This window comes from Asterias rubens, chromosome 13, assembly GCF_902459465.1.
Source record: "Asterias rubens chromosome 13, eAstRub1.3, whole genome shotgun sequence".
Taxonomy (NCBI): Eukaryota; Metazoa; Echinodermata; class Asteroidea; order Forcipulatida; family Asteriidae; genus Asterias; species Asterias rubens.
In genome coordinates, this window is record NC_047074.1 from 7,025,808 (window position 1) to 7,042,246 (window position 16,439).

General features: G+C 38.0%; 1 protein-coding gene across 1 annotated transcript; it reads right to left on the minus strand.

The window, feature by feature from the left end:
• Positions 1-8,085: 8,085 nt before the first annotated feature.
• LOC117298235 (E3 ubiquitin-protein ligase RNF168-like) lies at positions 8,086-16,365 on the minus strand. The gene is made up of 5 exons (XM_033781367.1): positions 15,991-16,365; positions 14,533-14,603; positions 11,870-12,052; positions 11,424-11,504; positions 8,086-10,474 (listed from the first exon to the last, which is right to left on the minus strand). The coding sequence occupies exons 1-5, from the start codon at positions 16,358-16,360 to the stop codon at positions 8,237-8,239; spliced, it is 2,943 nt and encodes a 980-aa protein (XP_033637258.1). The 5' UTR covers positions 16,361-16,365; the 3' UTR covers positions 8,086-8,236.
• Between the last annotated feature and the right edge of the window lie 74 nt (positions 16,366-16,439).

Sequence of the window (16,439 nt, forward strand, 5' to 3'; positions counted from 1 at the left end):
AGAAATTACTTCTTTCTCAAAAACTATGTTACTTCAGAGGGAGCCATTTCTTATGTATACTGTCAACAGCTCTCCAACAAGTAAGTTTGTATGCTAACACTTATTTTGAGTTATTACCAATAGTGTCCAGTGCTTTTACGTTTTGGTAACATTTGGTAAATCACATTGGTTATATTTGACCATGTAATGGACTACACATGTATAACTAAAGGGTTGATTTTTTGGAGATCACAATGGTCACTTCCTTTAAAAACTAAAAGTTAGATACTAAGTTTTATTTTGATTGTAATATTTCACAGGATGATTTGGCACTTGTAACTTTAACACAGCAAGGTATTTATCCCAAACTTGCGACACTTTAAAGCAACACGTTGCCTTGGAACAGTCAAGTTGGTCTTTTAAAAGCGTTTGTAACCGTTTGTTATAAAATGCATATGTGCATATGGTTAGAAAGGTGATTTAAAAGTAGAATACAATGATCCACACAAATATGCCTCGAAATTGTGTGGTTTTCCTTTTACTTTGCGAACTAACACGGTCAGCCATTTATGGGAGTCAAAAATTTTACTCCCATAAATGGCCGAATTTGACTCCCATAAATGTGCGACCGTGTTAGTCAACGAGGTAAAAGGAAAACCACGCAATTTCAAGTGATAATTGTGTGGATCATTATCTTCTACTTTTAAAATATCTTTCTAATCATATGCATTTCATAACAAACGGTCACAAACGCTTTTCAAAGACTAACTTGTTCCAAGGCAACGTGTTCCTTTAAGTCACACTATGATCAACTTGTACATTATGCTATCGTTGTAACAAATGCTGCGTGTCATGCCCAATGAGCTATGTTATTGTCGTTAATTGGGAGGTTTCGCATGCGAATTGATACGGTTAGTGCGACGGATACGCCATCATTATGACAACATACGCTATTCGCTATCCATTATACACACAGACAACACTGATATCCCGCTTGCTACTTGCAAGTAGGTTACAGATAGCTGAACGTATACGTTTCCATTCGCATGCGAAACCTCCTCAATAAGACTCAACGTTACCAATTTGAGGCTAGTATACTATTAATGTATGCAAAATTATATTATCTCAAAGTAAAGTTTCTTTGTGCGGCAGCCTAGTAAAGTAGAAACAATCCACATTTTACCAAGTGGAATTTATATTATCTCAAAGTAAATAAGTTTCTTTGTGCGGCAGCCTAGTAAAGTAGAAACAATCCACATTTTACCAAGTGGAATTTATATTATCTCAAAGTAAATAAGTTTCTTTGTGCGGCAGCCTAGTAAAGTAGAAACAATCCACATTTTACCAAGTGGAATTTATTATTTTTATTGTATGAATAAAAGGAATTCAATACTTGTATGATTCACATTTGTATTCTTATTTGGTCCGATTCATTTATTTATTTTAAAAAAGTGTTCTGTGAGGGCAGTATTTACTCCTTAATTTGAAAAAGGTTGCAAAAAGTTAATGTGGAAGACTCTAGTTTAGTGTGTGTATTTAGTGCTTGATTTACAAACTTGTACCGGTAACTGGATTTGAAAACTTGTCCATGCTACAACTTTTTGATTGGGACCCTGCTTCAGCTAAGCAACTTTATCTTGTAGTTGTACGTTGTACATACATTGTACAATTGTTTCAAGTTGTGACAGGGTCCATGGCGTTTTGTACACCAGAGGGGTTCGCAGAGGGTGCCGTTTTGTATAGCCGAGGGGTTCGCCGAGGGTGCCATTTTGTACACCCGAGGGGTTCGCCGAGGGTGCCATTTTCTCCCGAGGGTGCACAAAACCCATGGACCCCAAATCACAGCATGCAACAATTGTTTTGTTATACCTTGGTAACATGATTATTACTCTTCAATAAGTTCTGTCGTCATCTTCAAAAATGTTAACAACGGAGTATGCATAGCTTAGTAAGCAGACGAACAGTTGAGTTGGTCAAATAAGAAACAATTCTTCACTGTTCCCTCGAACTCGCGGATGTTTTGGACTAAGCGCTGGAAATCGACCAACGGTGGGAACGATCAAGGTAATGTACACCAGTTAACATCACTCATGTTACCCACCGTGCTGTGCAGCCGTGTTACATGCGTTTTTGTTGAACGTCCCGTGATTTGTTCTTGTCCAATCAAACTTCACAATTTGTTATCGAGGTATAACACAACTAATAGTTGTTTAGGTAAAATGTATCTACATGTACTCAAAATACCAGCACAATTATTTATATTATGTATGAAACAGAAAATGATTTCAAATTTCCATATACGTACATTCAGTGGACACTATTGGTAATTGTCAAAGACTAGCCTTCACAGTTGGTGTATCTCAACATATGCATAAAATAACAAACCTGTGAAAATTTGAGCTCAATCGGTCATCAAATTTGCGAGATAATAATGAAAGAAGAAAACGCCCTTGTCACACGAAGTTGTGTGCGTTTAGATTGTTGATTTCGAGACCTCAAGTTCTAAACTTGAGGTCTCGAAATCAAATTCGTGGAAAATTACTTCTTTCTCCAAAACTATAGCACTTCAGAGGGAGCCGTTTCTCACAATGTTTTATACCACCAACCTCTCCCCATTACTCGTCACCAAGAAAGGTTTTATGCTAATCATTATTTTGAGTAATTACCAACAGTGTCCACTGCATTTAAGCATCATTAATTTCGTTGAAACATTTAGTCTTGAAAAAATAGTGTTGATTATTTGTTTTGAAGTAACACCTACTATTTTCTTATCTAATATAGAAATTACAAATAGCAAAATACATATCTCCATTTCCACTATTAAAAAAAACGTCTTTAATTAAGAGCAATTCGTTTTATGTACAGAATCGTTACTGGGCTACAATCTTAATGTAAAAATTTGTTAAATTTATACGCCTTTTTAAATAATATTGATCGGATAAATGTAAATTTGTATTTACAGTTTTACAAAAATGGAGAAAATTTAAATCAATTCAAACACAAAACTATAAAGAAGTAAATTTACAAGATGTTATTTTGAATTAAAAATTAAATTCAAGTAGCTCTTCTTTCATGGCCCCACCCCCGTTTAGTTTCCAGTTAATTTCCATTTAAAACTGTTTTCATTGTCAGTCAATTACTTGTCTCTATTAATTATGCACTCTCTTAAAAATGTGAACAAAACATTAAGAGTTCTAATGGAAACAACTTACTCCTTCCTAATCCATGACATTAAAGGCACTGGACACTATTGGTAATTACTCAAACTAAATGTTAGCATAAAAACTTACTTGGTAACGAATAATAGGGAGTTGTTGATAGTTTAAAATATTGTGAGAAACGGCTCCCTCTGAAGTAACGTAGTTTTCAAGAAAGAGGTAATTTTCCATGACTTTGATTTCGAGACCTCAGAATTAGATTTTAAGGTCCTGAAATCAAGCATCTGAAAGCACACAACTTTGTGTGACAAGGGTGTCAACTTCGACGACCAATTGAGATCAAATTTTCACAGGCTTGTTATTTTATTCATATGTATGTTGAGATACATGTACACCAAGTGAGAAGACTGGTCTTTGACAATTACCAGAGGTGTCCAGTGTCTTTAAAGAACTTCATGTGATAAAGAGTTTTACCTCCTTGTTTTTGACCGTCAAGGTAAAAGCCATATAATCATTTAGTTAACAACTTTATAAAGTGCCATTATATGAATACTCCACTGTTTAAACTGACCAAATCTATCCTAAAATCTCACATTGCTTTTCCACACTTAATACACAAGTCTGTTAATAAAGCCATGTCATCAGTTAATGTACACAGTACATGCATTAAGAATCTATACAAAATAAACCATGGAAGTACATGTAACCTTTATACTTTTGTTAGAAAGTGTTAACTTTAAAGGCACTTTTGGTGGATCATAATATGGAATATTATGTTCTACATAATTTCAAACTAATTGAAATAAAAGCAAACATCAAACACAAAACAATGTATGTTCATACAGCTCCTAACCAATCATAATTGAAGTAATTTGATCTGCTATGAGAACCAGTTGCAATCAATATCATGTAGTGTTTGAACTGGGTGCCTGTAACAGTTGTTTGTGCATTTTTGTGCCCTTTCTGTAGCATTTTTCGCAACCATGGCTTTGGCTTTGGCTTTGGATTAGGCTTCAGGCTCCATCTTCTCGTCTGAAACCCTGGGCGCGTATACGCAAAGCAAGGGCAATTTTCAAACACAACCACGGGGCCAAGCTGGCCTGAACCGAATCCAAAGCCAAATCCAGTCATTTTCCAAAAGGTCTTGTTAAACAAGTTTCTACAAAGTAATGTTGCATAGTCTATCAAAAGTGCATCTTGAAATACCAGCAATGCCCAAACTCCTTCAAATACTGAGAATATTTATTTAATATAGTGAAGTTATGTGAAACTCCATACTTCTCCACAAAATATAAAATATGAACAAGCTTTTACAAACTATTAACAATCTTGTAAATATTTCAATTTGTGTCAAACAAGATTCAGACCAAAATTATTGAACTGAATACACTGTAGCCATCGTTCAGTTACTGCGCATGTTCAACTTGTTTTCTTTTTTCATTCTTGCAGATATAAATATAAATGGCATACAAGCCGTGCATGCTGTGTTTGTGCACAAGTGATCAACAACTTTGAGCTAGATGTTAAAATTTGTCAGCATACATATTGATCAAAGGCAATTATATTGTTAAAGGCAGTGGACACTATCTTGGTAATCACTCAAAATAATTTTAGCATAAAACCTTACTTGGTAACGAGTAATGGGGAGCTTTTGATAGCATAAAACATTGTGAGAAACGTCTCCCTCTGAAGTAACGTAGTTTTTGAGAAAGAAGGAATTTTACACTAATTTGATTTCGAGACCTCAGATTTAGAATTTGAGGTCTCGAAATCAAGCATCTGAAAGCACACAACTTCGTGTGAAAAGGGCGTTTTTTCTTTCATTATTATCTCGCAACTTCGACGACCAATTGAGCTCAAATTTTCACAGGTTTGTTATTTTATGCATAGGCCTATGTTGAGACACACGAAGTGAGAAGACTGATCTTTGACAATATTACCAATAGTGTCCAGTGTCTTTAAATGGCATTCTGAAAGTCACTGCAGAGAATTGTCTTTTGAATTGTGCTGTAGATTTGTTAAACAAATTCAAAAACATCTTAGATTAAAAAATACATAAAAAAATGCATTTGAGTTTTAACAAAGATGGGAGTGTTTCAAATGAATACAAACATTTCAGAGAGATTCCCTCCCTATATTAACCTTGATTATGTAGTTCAGGCCCATTTATATTGTATTATCTCGTTTAACAAGAAATAAAATAAATCCTCTAGCAGTATGTACAGTTGATAAAATCTACAATCAATTCTGCAAAACCCTTCTTTGTATGAAATGTTATAAATTATTTTTATTATTATTTTTATTTGGCAATTCACATAAAAAAAAATGCACAAAAAAAAAGCAAAACAAAATTCAGACCCCCCCCCCAAAAAAAAAAGTGTATAATAATAATAAATTAACAAAAATAGCTTTGAAAAAAACAATTTACAATGTATTGACAGTCATTTAAAATTATACGTACATTAAAAATATACTATTTAAAAGTTAACAAACCGATGTCTGCCATGTGTTAATGCAGCCATGAAGTAGAATTTACAACAACAAAACACAGAGAACTTTGTATGTATACCTAAAAAAAATATTCACTTGGCATTTAAGTGACACACATCTTCTTGAAACTCTCTTTGTTCGTGCATTCTGAACCAACAGTTGTTTAATAACTGCCCAGTACATAAAGCACACTGTTTTCCAAAATGAGTGCCACCATACCTTTCTCTTAACTCTTCTGACTGTTCAAAATCCCCTACTTGTCACTCATGTTGAAAGAAGAGTATGTGGATGAACGGGGCCCAATTTCATAGAGCTGCTAAGCACGAAAATTTGCTTAGCATGAAATGTCTTCCTTGATAAAAACAGGATTACCAACCAAATTCCCATTTGTTGCGTATTGCTTGTCAGCTGTTGTTTGCTCATCCCGAAAATCATGTGGAAATTTGGTCAGTAATCCTGTTTTTATCGAGGTAGAAAATTCCATGCTAAGCAAACTTTTGTGCTTAGCAGGGCCCAATTTCATAGCACTGCTTAACGGTAAGCAAATTTGCGTGCTTACTGTAGCAGAAAAATTTGCTTAAGCCTTATCGTATTTCACAGGTTAGCAGAAAAATTGGGCGGCCATATTGCGCGTTTACCGTGGATTTGCATTGTGACATCATTTATTTTCGTGTGGTAAGCACCGGAAGGTTAGCATGCCTTTTCGTGTGCCTACAGTTAGCAGCGCCATGAAATAGAAATTGCACAGTAAGCAGCCGCTAAGCAGCGCTATGAAATTGGGCCCAGGTGATTAGACCCTAGTCATAACGCTTAGCGCACATACACACGAATCTCATGTCCACCCTTTTGTGGGTCAAAACCTGCACAAAAGGAATGGACTCCCCAAAAAAGGCGCATTGTTTGGAGGTGCGTAAACAAGTGTACCATCATTTTGTGCACATTTTGACACACAAAATGGCAGTCAGGAGAGGTTTGGTATGTGCAATGCACATTGTGAATTGGGTCTATTGGCGATACTTTTTACAATGACCAACTCATATACAAATATAAATTGGTTTGAGGGCAAATAAGTTTGAGGGCGAATAGTCGATATTAGTTCCTCGAGGTAGTGGAAGCTCATATCGACTGTTCACCCATAATAAACCATGTTATGTTTGTTTTACTATACTTCATAAATATTCAGTATCATTTTGAGCAAAGGGAAATGTGACTGTGAAATAAAATGCACCATGAGACGTTTCCTCAGAATGTGTTTGAAGCTGCTAGAGCCATGTTCTTGTGTGTGTGCAACACACGGCAAACACAAACTGTAAAGTGATGAAAAATGCGCATGACAAGTAGAACAACACTCGGGCTACCCACGTGTTAGTCTACTTCTCATGTCGTTTACCATATGCGTGAATAATTGTGTGCACGCTTGGTAAATAGCAAAGATAGCACCTGGAACATGATGATAAATGGACCAGTAAGAACTCGACTCTCGGTCATGAATATGTATGAGGTATAGTAATATACAATTGTTGCAGGCTGTGGCGGGGTCCATGGCGTTATTGACCCGAGGGGGAAATGGCACCCGAGTCAAACTGGAGGGTGCCATCTTCCCCCCAAGCGTGTACAAAACCCATGGACCCCAAATTACAGCGTGCAACAATTGTTTCGTTATACCTTGGTAACATGATTATTCCTCTTCTCAAAGTTCTGTTGTCATCTTCAAACATTAATTACGCAGAGTATGCAAAGTTGAATAAGCAGACTAACAGTAATACAGTTGTTTAAACAATAAACCATTCTTCACTGTTCCCTCCAACCCGCGGTCGTTTCATACTAAGCTCTGGAAATCGACCAACAGTGGGAACGATCAAGGTAATGTACATGTACACATAGCATCACTCATGTTACCCGCCGCACTGTGCAGCCGTGGTACATGCGTACTTGTTGCACGGCACGTGATTGGTTCTCGACCAATCAAACTTCACAGTTTGTTGCTCAGGTATAACAATATGTGTTGTATAATGAAAGTCCATTGTTGCACTGTTTGATACAAAACCTTCACAATTTGGGACTGTGATTGTATTGAAGAGGAAATATTTCAGGCTTTGAACTTTATAGAACCAGCGGCTTCAATTCCCTTTGTGTGGCTCCTGTAATACTGTAACAGAAACTTAAAAGCACTGGACACGTTTGGTAATTGTCAAATAAGTATTCCCACTGTTGTATCTCAACATATGCATAAAATAACAATTCTGTAAACATTTTTACTCAAATGGTCATCAAAAAAGAGAATAATAAAAGAAAAAACACCCTTGTTGCCCAAATTTATGTGCTTTCAGATACCTGAAGTCTTTTAATATTTGAAGTCTTTTGATATTTGAGTGAGAAATTACGTCTTTCTCAATAACCACATTACTTCAGAGGGAGCCGTTTCTCACAATGTTTTATACTATTAACAGCTCTCCATTGCTCATTACTAAGTAGGTTTGTATGCTAACAATGATTTTGACTAAATTGTATCCAGTGCCTTTAAATCTCAGATACCTGTAACTGTGACTTTCAAGAGCACGATTTCCTTGTCTCCTAAAGAATAAGACCTGAGACTCTTATCATCAACATCAATCAAATATATCGTCGTCACTATCTACATCTACCGTTACTTTCTTTGCTGAAGCCGTGCGCCTGTCCCTCAGCTCGTACGCAGATTCTGCACCCTGTGATCTATCCACCATGGACATCTGTCGTCTTTCTTGTTTGTCAAATTCCTCCTGGAGTTTCAACGCAAGCTTTCGATCTTCCTCTTCCTGTTGTATTCTTCTCTCTTCCTCACTGACTAACTCCATGTACTTCCAGATAGTGTTTCGACGCGTCTTGGATGGCGTCTTCTGAAGGACCTTCGGACTTGAAGTTTTCTGCCGATCATTGCCTTGAGGCGAGGGAGGATCTTTCAGTTTGGATTTAGATTTTGTGGTTGAATACTTTGAGTTCGTCTTGAATGCCTCTGGGGAATTAGTGTTTTTTCCTTCGGAGTCGATGGGAGCAACTGATTTCACCAAGTGGCCATTCTTCTCCTGATTGGAATCTTGTTTAGCGTCCATCAAGATGCCTTTGTCGGGGGTTAGGATACCAACTTTGTGTCTGTCTCTTTCGAACCTGGCGATATTTTCTTGGCAGTTTTCTGAGTGACTTTTGTCGGATGTTGATGTTTCCTTCGTGTTTGTTTTGAGTTTATTGTGATGAGGGCTTGGCACCAGGGAGGGCAAGGGTGGACTCTGACTGCTTCTAGACGGCACTTTCCATCTCTTTGGGGAAACTGAATGATTTTGTTCTGGTTCCACGTCCTTACTGCTGAATAACTTCTTAATGGTGGATTGTTTTGGCTTCGGCTGGTTCATCTTCATTTGATAAACCTTTCCAGGACTTTTCTTTGGATCAGAAGTATTCTCAGAGTCTCCACTGCCACCCTTGGTTTCATTCAGATTCTTAAGAGAACTATCATCTTCAAGTCTTAGTTTCTTTCTTTGCAGTTGAGGGCTACAACTCTTTCGTTTCTCCCTGGAACTCATTTCCAATCGTTGCACTGGAATTTCAAGCTGAACTGGACTTTCCCTTTTCCTCACATTCACTGCTTCTATATTTAAGTTGTTTTCTGTGGCACTTATTTTCTGGCTCTCTTCATCCAAGTCTGTCATTATCACATCATCAGAATCTCTATCTGCTTCTTTTAAGTTATTTCTTGAACCTTTATGGAAATAGTTTTTTCTTGTAAGAGAAACCTTCTGTTTGGATTCGTGTTTGTTACTTGTCTTCCCTCCAACTCGGCCTTCTGCAAGAGGAGACTTTTCTGGTTTAGTGAGTTGCCTCTGGGTTGCTGAATTCAGTAATGTATGCCTGTTTCCCGATGGTTTGTGATGGAGGCGTCTGTTAAGTTCCTGCCTCATTAACATGCTAGTTCTTCCTTGGAAACCTTTACCGGTCATGGTGCTCTTGGAAGAATCTCCTAACTTCTTCTTCTTCTCCTTGAGTAGACTGTCAAACTTTGCCTTGACTAGAGGAGGTAAGCTTGTGTCTCCGATTGGCTCATCTTGAGATAGATTGGTTAGATTCCGAGGAGTGGTATGTACAACTTTTGGTGACTCCCGTCGCCCATTCGCAAGTCTACGGTGTGATGTCCGTGGTGAGATTTCAATGGGCCTAAAGTGGTTGAGTTCTGGGGAGATGCTGTCTGTGCTGGTCATACTGTCTGATCGCTTCCTCAAGGTCTTAGAATCATCGCCTTCTGCTTCCATGGATTTAATCTTAACACTTTCAAAGGCACTCTCTTTCTTATTATCCCTCTCGTCTTTCTGAATCCCCTGGGTATCTAAGACATATTCTGGATTAAGCAAACAATCTTTCAAACTCTTGAGGCTTTCATCAATACTTGGGCTTGGGTAAGAGACAGTGGGGCTCGTTGGATCCGCAACAATTTCAAGAACACATTCACTTGAGCTCCTATCACCCCATGGCGGGTCGCCAAACAACACAGGTTCCTTAGTAACTCCTTTAGATGTAGACGGTTTATCAAAATCTAAACTAATGCTTGAAACAGATGAACTACTAGACGCCCTGTGACTTGAGGATGACAACATGCTCAAATCTGGGGAAGAATTATTGTTCAAAGATTTTGATGAAGATGCTTTGGAAGTATGTTGTATCTGAGGGGATGCTTGCTTAGCGCATGGAGAGAGGAACTTATCAATTCGAAGGCACTTGATGGAAGAGGAGGTACTGGTATTGCCATTACTTGATGAGTTACGAGAAAATTTCTTGGAGATAATGGTGGTGGTATTTGGAGAAGACACTGCCTCAGAAATCTGCCAATAAAATACAAATATTTATACATTTGTAAATGTCCAAATCTGGATTCAGCTCCATACAGAACTATTCATTATTTTGATTGCTATTTTAATCAAGTTCAAGAAATGTTTTTAAAAAAAGCATTTGAAAAGAATAAGTTATATTCTGTGAGAAAGCAGCAACTCAGATCAAGATAGTTTTATGTATAGATGAGTTGCAATAGACGCCATGTTTTACGGGCAAGTTGCATTCTGGCTTGCAGGCGCGTCAAGCGCTCAGTTTATTAGCGCATCCTTGCTGTTTAATAACCAGGCAACAAGTTTTGTAAAATGTGCGCGTGTTGCTCGCCATTCTCGCCTTGTACCCTTTTTCAGCAAAATTGGCAAAGTTCACAAGGCCTTGTACACCTTTTCTTCAAAATTGGCAAAGTTCAACGGCCTTGTACCCTTTTTCGGCAAAATCTGCTAAGTTCACAAGGCTATATATAGCCTTCTACCCTTTTTCGGCAAAATCTGCAAAGTTCACAAGGCCTTGTAGCCTTGTACCCTTTTTCGGCAAAATCTGCTAAGTTCACAAGGCTATATATAGCCTTGTACACTTTTTCGGCAAAATCTGCAAAGTTCACACAAATCTGCCTTGTACGCTTTTTCGGCAAAATCTGCAAAATTGGCAAAGTTCACAAGGCTTGTACCCTTTTTCGGCAAAATCTGCTAAGTTCACAAGGCCTTGTAGCCTTGTACCCTTTTTCGGCAAAATCTGCAAAGTTCACAAGGCTATATAAAGCCTTGTACACTTTTTCGGCAAAATCTGCAAAGTTCACAAGGCTATTATACAGCCTTGTACACTTTTATATAGCCTTGTACCCTTTTTCGGCAAAATCTGCAAAACGCATGGCTGTGTGTTCAAAATTGCCCGTAAAGATGGCTGATTTGAATCATGTGGGAACTATCTAATTTTAGAATATACCTTTAAGGCTTCCTTTTGTAGCTTCCTTGCATACTCTTCGTCCTTTAATGTTTGCTCTTGCAGTGTGCGGGTACGAATCTCCTACAATTAAAAAAAAAAAAACAATCAAAGAATTTCATCAGGAAAGATATACTTACATGTAGTGCAATTTACTGGGGTTTTTCTTCTTACACTTTGGATCGTACATGTCCGGGATCAATCTTGGTGTGAGACTTGCAATGCCTATATCAAAGGCTTTATCAAACGTCAGCAATATTAAGAATACACTTGTGAAAGCCTAAACTGGGTAAACAATTTTTAAAAGTAAGCAAAAATTGATCAAACATGTTGGCATGTTGGGAGGTCTGATGTAAACATAACGCTCCCGGACTGCCACGTTCCATTACTTTCCATCCTGCCCTACCGTCCCAAATCGAAAGCTTCCTAACAATGAGATCAAGCCAAACCTCTATTGGGCTTGCCACTCCTGTGGACATCTTCCGAGCAAGTTCCTCGTCAAGTTGCTGCTGCTGCGCCAACTTATTCTGTTGCTCTTCATACAGTCGCACTTCTTCCCTCTGTAACCAGGCAATGTATTCTTCACTCTTCTGTACCTCAATCTCCGCCATCTGCTGGCGCTCACATTTCAGCTACAGGAGCGAGAGTAAACAACGTATTATTATTAAACAATATTCTGGCAATTTCTCTTTCCTTCATTTAAAGGCACTGGACACTATTGGTCTTTACTCAAAATAATTGTTTGCATAAAAAACTTACTTGGTAACGAGCACTGGAGAGCCGTTGATAGTATAAAACATTGTGAGAAACGGCTCCCTATGAATCAACGTCGATTTCGAGAAAGAAGTAATTTTCCCCTAAAATATTTGAACTTGATTTCAAACATCTGAAAGCACACAACTTCGTGTGACAAGGGTATTTTTTCTTCTATTATTCTCTCGCAACTTCGAAGTCCAATTGAGCTCAAATTTTCACAGGTTTGTTATGTGATGATCCGCCAAGTGCGCCCTCATTGTTGAACTTCTAAAAAGTTTATTTTTGGTGATGTCACATGACATTCACTCTCTTTTTCAATAGCTTCGTTCTTGGAAGAGCACATTTTAATTGGTCTGAATTTCTCTCTATTTTTATAGGGAGCATGGCTCTGGCCATGCTCCAAAAACCCATTTATCTGGGAGGGATATGTTTATAGAGATATCTGTGAGTATTATTTTGTGTTTTGGCTCTCATTTATACCTGAATATACTGGGATTTTTAGGGTCTTGTTTGGATCGGATTATTTATAGATCGTGTGCAGTGGGTCCGTCCGTGTGTGTAGCATGGAAGCCACATGTTTGACCTTTTTGTGAACTTTTACTGTGCACTGTGTAATGACATGTATGTATTATGTATATACTGTAGTGTTGCAACTTTTTGTGTTGTTTGCTATGAGTTACCATTAAACCTATACACGAGAAGTTTATTTGATATATTTTAGCTGTCATTGACTGGCATTTATTTATCATTGACTGTATTTTGGCGAATGCTCGTCCTTTATTCATTAGAGGACCTGAGCTCCTTCCCGTGTCTCTACAAATGGTGTCGTAAACAGTATTGAGTTTTCGCCATTGTACTTTTAAGGCCTATTTATACTGTTGATATTTTTGTACTGTCTACGTTTCTACAAATGGCGTCGTAGACAGGATTGAGTGCTCGTCCTTTATTCATTAGAGGACCGGAGCTCCTTCTCGTGTCTCTACAGTTATTTTATGCATATGCTGAGATACACCAAGTGAGAAGACTGGTCTTTGACAATGACCAATAAAAGAGTGCCTTTAACATAAAGTTATATCTTTATAAAAAAGCACTACCTCCCAAAGTTTGAATTATAAAAGCCCAAATGATATGAATGGCAGCCACATTAAAATAATGATTATTGTTACTTTTTAAATTAGTTTTCATTTTAACATAAGTCATGTACCCAGTCAGTTTCCCTTGTGGTTTATAATATTTGATATCTGATATAAAAAGTCGCATCCCCTTAAGGTGATCCCCTGTCTGCCGCTTCCCAGGTTGTATCGTTACCCGGGTGTGATCCCTGGCTACACGGCAGTTTGCGGTTGAATGGCTTCTGACAGGCACCCCTCGAACAAAGATATTGAAAAAATTGGGAGACCACCAACATAGGGCTAGATAGCTCAGTTGGTAGAGCGCCGGCACGTTAAACCGGAGGTTGTTGGTTCAAATCCCGCTCTAGTCAATTTTTCTTTGTTCAATCCAAAATCATTTAACATAAGTTGTCACAAATGCCATAGTCTGACTACATCCGAGTAGGTTTTTAGTAATAAATGCAGTTATATACAAGTACAGAAGTTGTTGAAACCTAAATAAGTTTTTCTTGTGATTTATCACTTGTAGGATATAAATAATTATACAGAAGACTCTCCTTCCACACCTGGGCCCAATTTCATAGAGCTGCTTAGCATGAAATTTCTTCCATGATAAAAACAGGATTGCCAACCAAATTTCTATTTGTTGTATGTTGCTTCTTATTGGTATTCAGCTGTTGGCATTCCTGTTTTTATCAAGGGAGAAATTTCATGCTAAGCAATTTTTTGTGCTAAGCAGCACTATGAAATTGGGCCCAGCATAAAAGACAGCTAATCTATAGGCTCCATGTAACCCTAGCTTTTCGTCAAGGCCTTTCGTGGCTTGGACAGCAGAGTGACTTGAACATTGGAGTGACTGGAACAGTGGAGTGACTGGAACAGTCGAGTGCAGTGGCGCAGCCATAAGGGCCTTTTCCAACCTTCAATCGTTTCAGATGGCAGCTCTACAAAGCTGTCCAAGCCATGAAGGCCTTGTTTGACGAAACACTAATGTAAGGCTTAGTAAGCCTGGCTTGATTTCAGGAAACACTTAAGTTTCACCTGAAGATGACTTCTCACTGTTACCATAGTGTCTTGTACAGTAGCAAACACTTTGGTACTGTTTGAAGATCAATCTTTCTTTGTACAAATTTAGCATTGATAGTCACGTGATCCCTACAAGAATGCAGACAAGAATACCATGGAGGTAGAAATACTCTCAGTAAAAGTTGTTTTGATGTTGCTTTGTCAATACGCATGCATACCTTCTCAACAGCTTCTTTGTACTCTTGCTTTATTGCTCCTGGTTCACAAATCCTTTTTCCTGGTATAATATCTGGGGGGAAAACAAGTAAATGATAAATATAGATTCTGATGTATTTTGTTCTGTGCTAGACCCTGGCCTGGTCTGAAAACACTACAAGTTGGATATATAACCAGTTTTGCGTTAATGTGGACTTAATCATGTTAATCATTAATGCAAACTCCTTGTTCATCGATGCCAAAAATGGCCAGCCTCAACTTTGTACAATGTTTTTCAATGTTACAAATATAGGCCACTGCACTGTGCAGCATCATCATACTATAAACATTGTTTGTAATTGTTCATCGATAATTGTTTCAGTATGCAGCCTTCTACTAGTACGCCTTCTACCACTTCACGTGATCATCTAGTGACTAAAGCAGAATGAAACTCAATCTAGCAGAAAGTAATTTTGTTTTGAACTTTCGAGGTTGGATGATGTTTCTTTGACTCATTTGAATGTTGGAATAATAATGCACTAGTGATTAGTACCAAAAATCAATCATTTTATAAATGTTTGAGCATAACCAACGACAGGAAACTTTATTCTCAGCATGATTAAGCCTGATGAAAATAAAGACCGTGAGTAAACTGCATAGCTTCTGTCACCGGTGCAGCTTGCACAATTTCGCGGTAAACGGGAATCAAAGTTGGGGACCAAAAACATATGAGGGTCGATAATGTATGACGCTACGATATAGTAGCCATAATGCCTTAGGACAAAAATGTCATTAGATTTGTTAAGTGGTAATTGAATAATATTTTAAAGTTATTTTGCACGCCATACTAGCTTCTGAATATTCAATAAAATACCAACCAATGAAAGGTGTGAAAACATTAGATGTTGCTCCAATGTCGTGCATGCATAAGCACCGTTAATGGCGGACTGTCTCTCGCAACGTAAAACCAAAAATTTAAATTTTTTAACACACCATGAAGTGTAAGTGTTATTGTTAAAAAATTGGATAGATGATTTGAAAAAAAAACTTTCAGTTTTTGATTGTGAACAATTTTTCTGTTATCCTACTGAAAACACATGACACCAGGATAATACTACTACCTAGCATGTATAGTGCTAGTGTACACATGACATGGTACATGTTATGTTGTAGTTCTTGTGATAACCAAAAGTTAAAACCCTTGATTCTCTACCGATGGTTGTTATCCATCCAATAAGTTAGCTTGAAGGTCTCTGGGATATTATGAGCAAGAGCAGTTGAATAAAAGCCTGTCTGCTCATGAAGGAACTCCATGGTCTGCTCAACACATTGAAGTTTGCCTAACCCTAAGTCTTTATTCTATTTTTTATGCCACTCTTTTTTCTGGTGGCCCAGCTGGCTGGGCCAAATAACTTTGTCGAGGGTGGTAAGTTTATCATTGAATAAAACACAACAATAAAATACAGCTTGATAAAAGTTACCCAACACTTCTTCCTCTTCTTCTTCTTCGTCCTCCCCTGCCAATCTCCGCTGACACTGGGCGGGGAACGCCTCCCTTATTTGCCTCCACCTTCGTTCATCAACAAGTTTGTTTTCTCTGACACAACGCCTGGCCCAGTTACTTATCCGCAGACGACACATCGGACAAGTAAAGTTTGCTTCCTCGACATTCTGACGAAAACACGGCATGCATAGTTCATGATTGCAAGGCATTCGAACAGGCTCAATAAGGATGCTCATGCAAATCGGACATTTGCAGTCGGACAGTCGAAGATCTGAAAAGTTGGAATGTGACTGCGACTGCAGTTCCCCTTCGAGGTTTTTTTCGACACCCTTGCAACTAGACGCCATTTTTAACGTTCACCCCAAAAAATCTCGACAACACTGCGCGCGCGACTTTTGACCTACATTAGTTTATCATGCATATTCA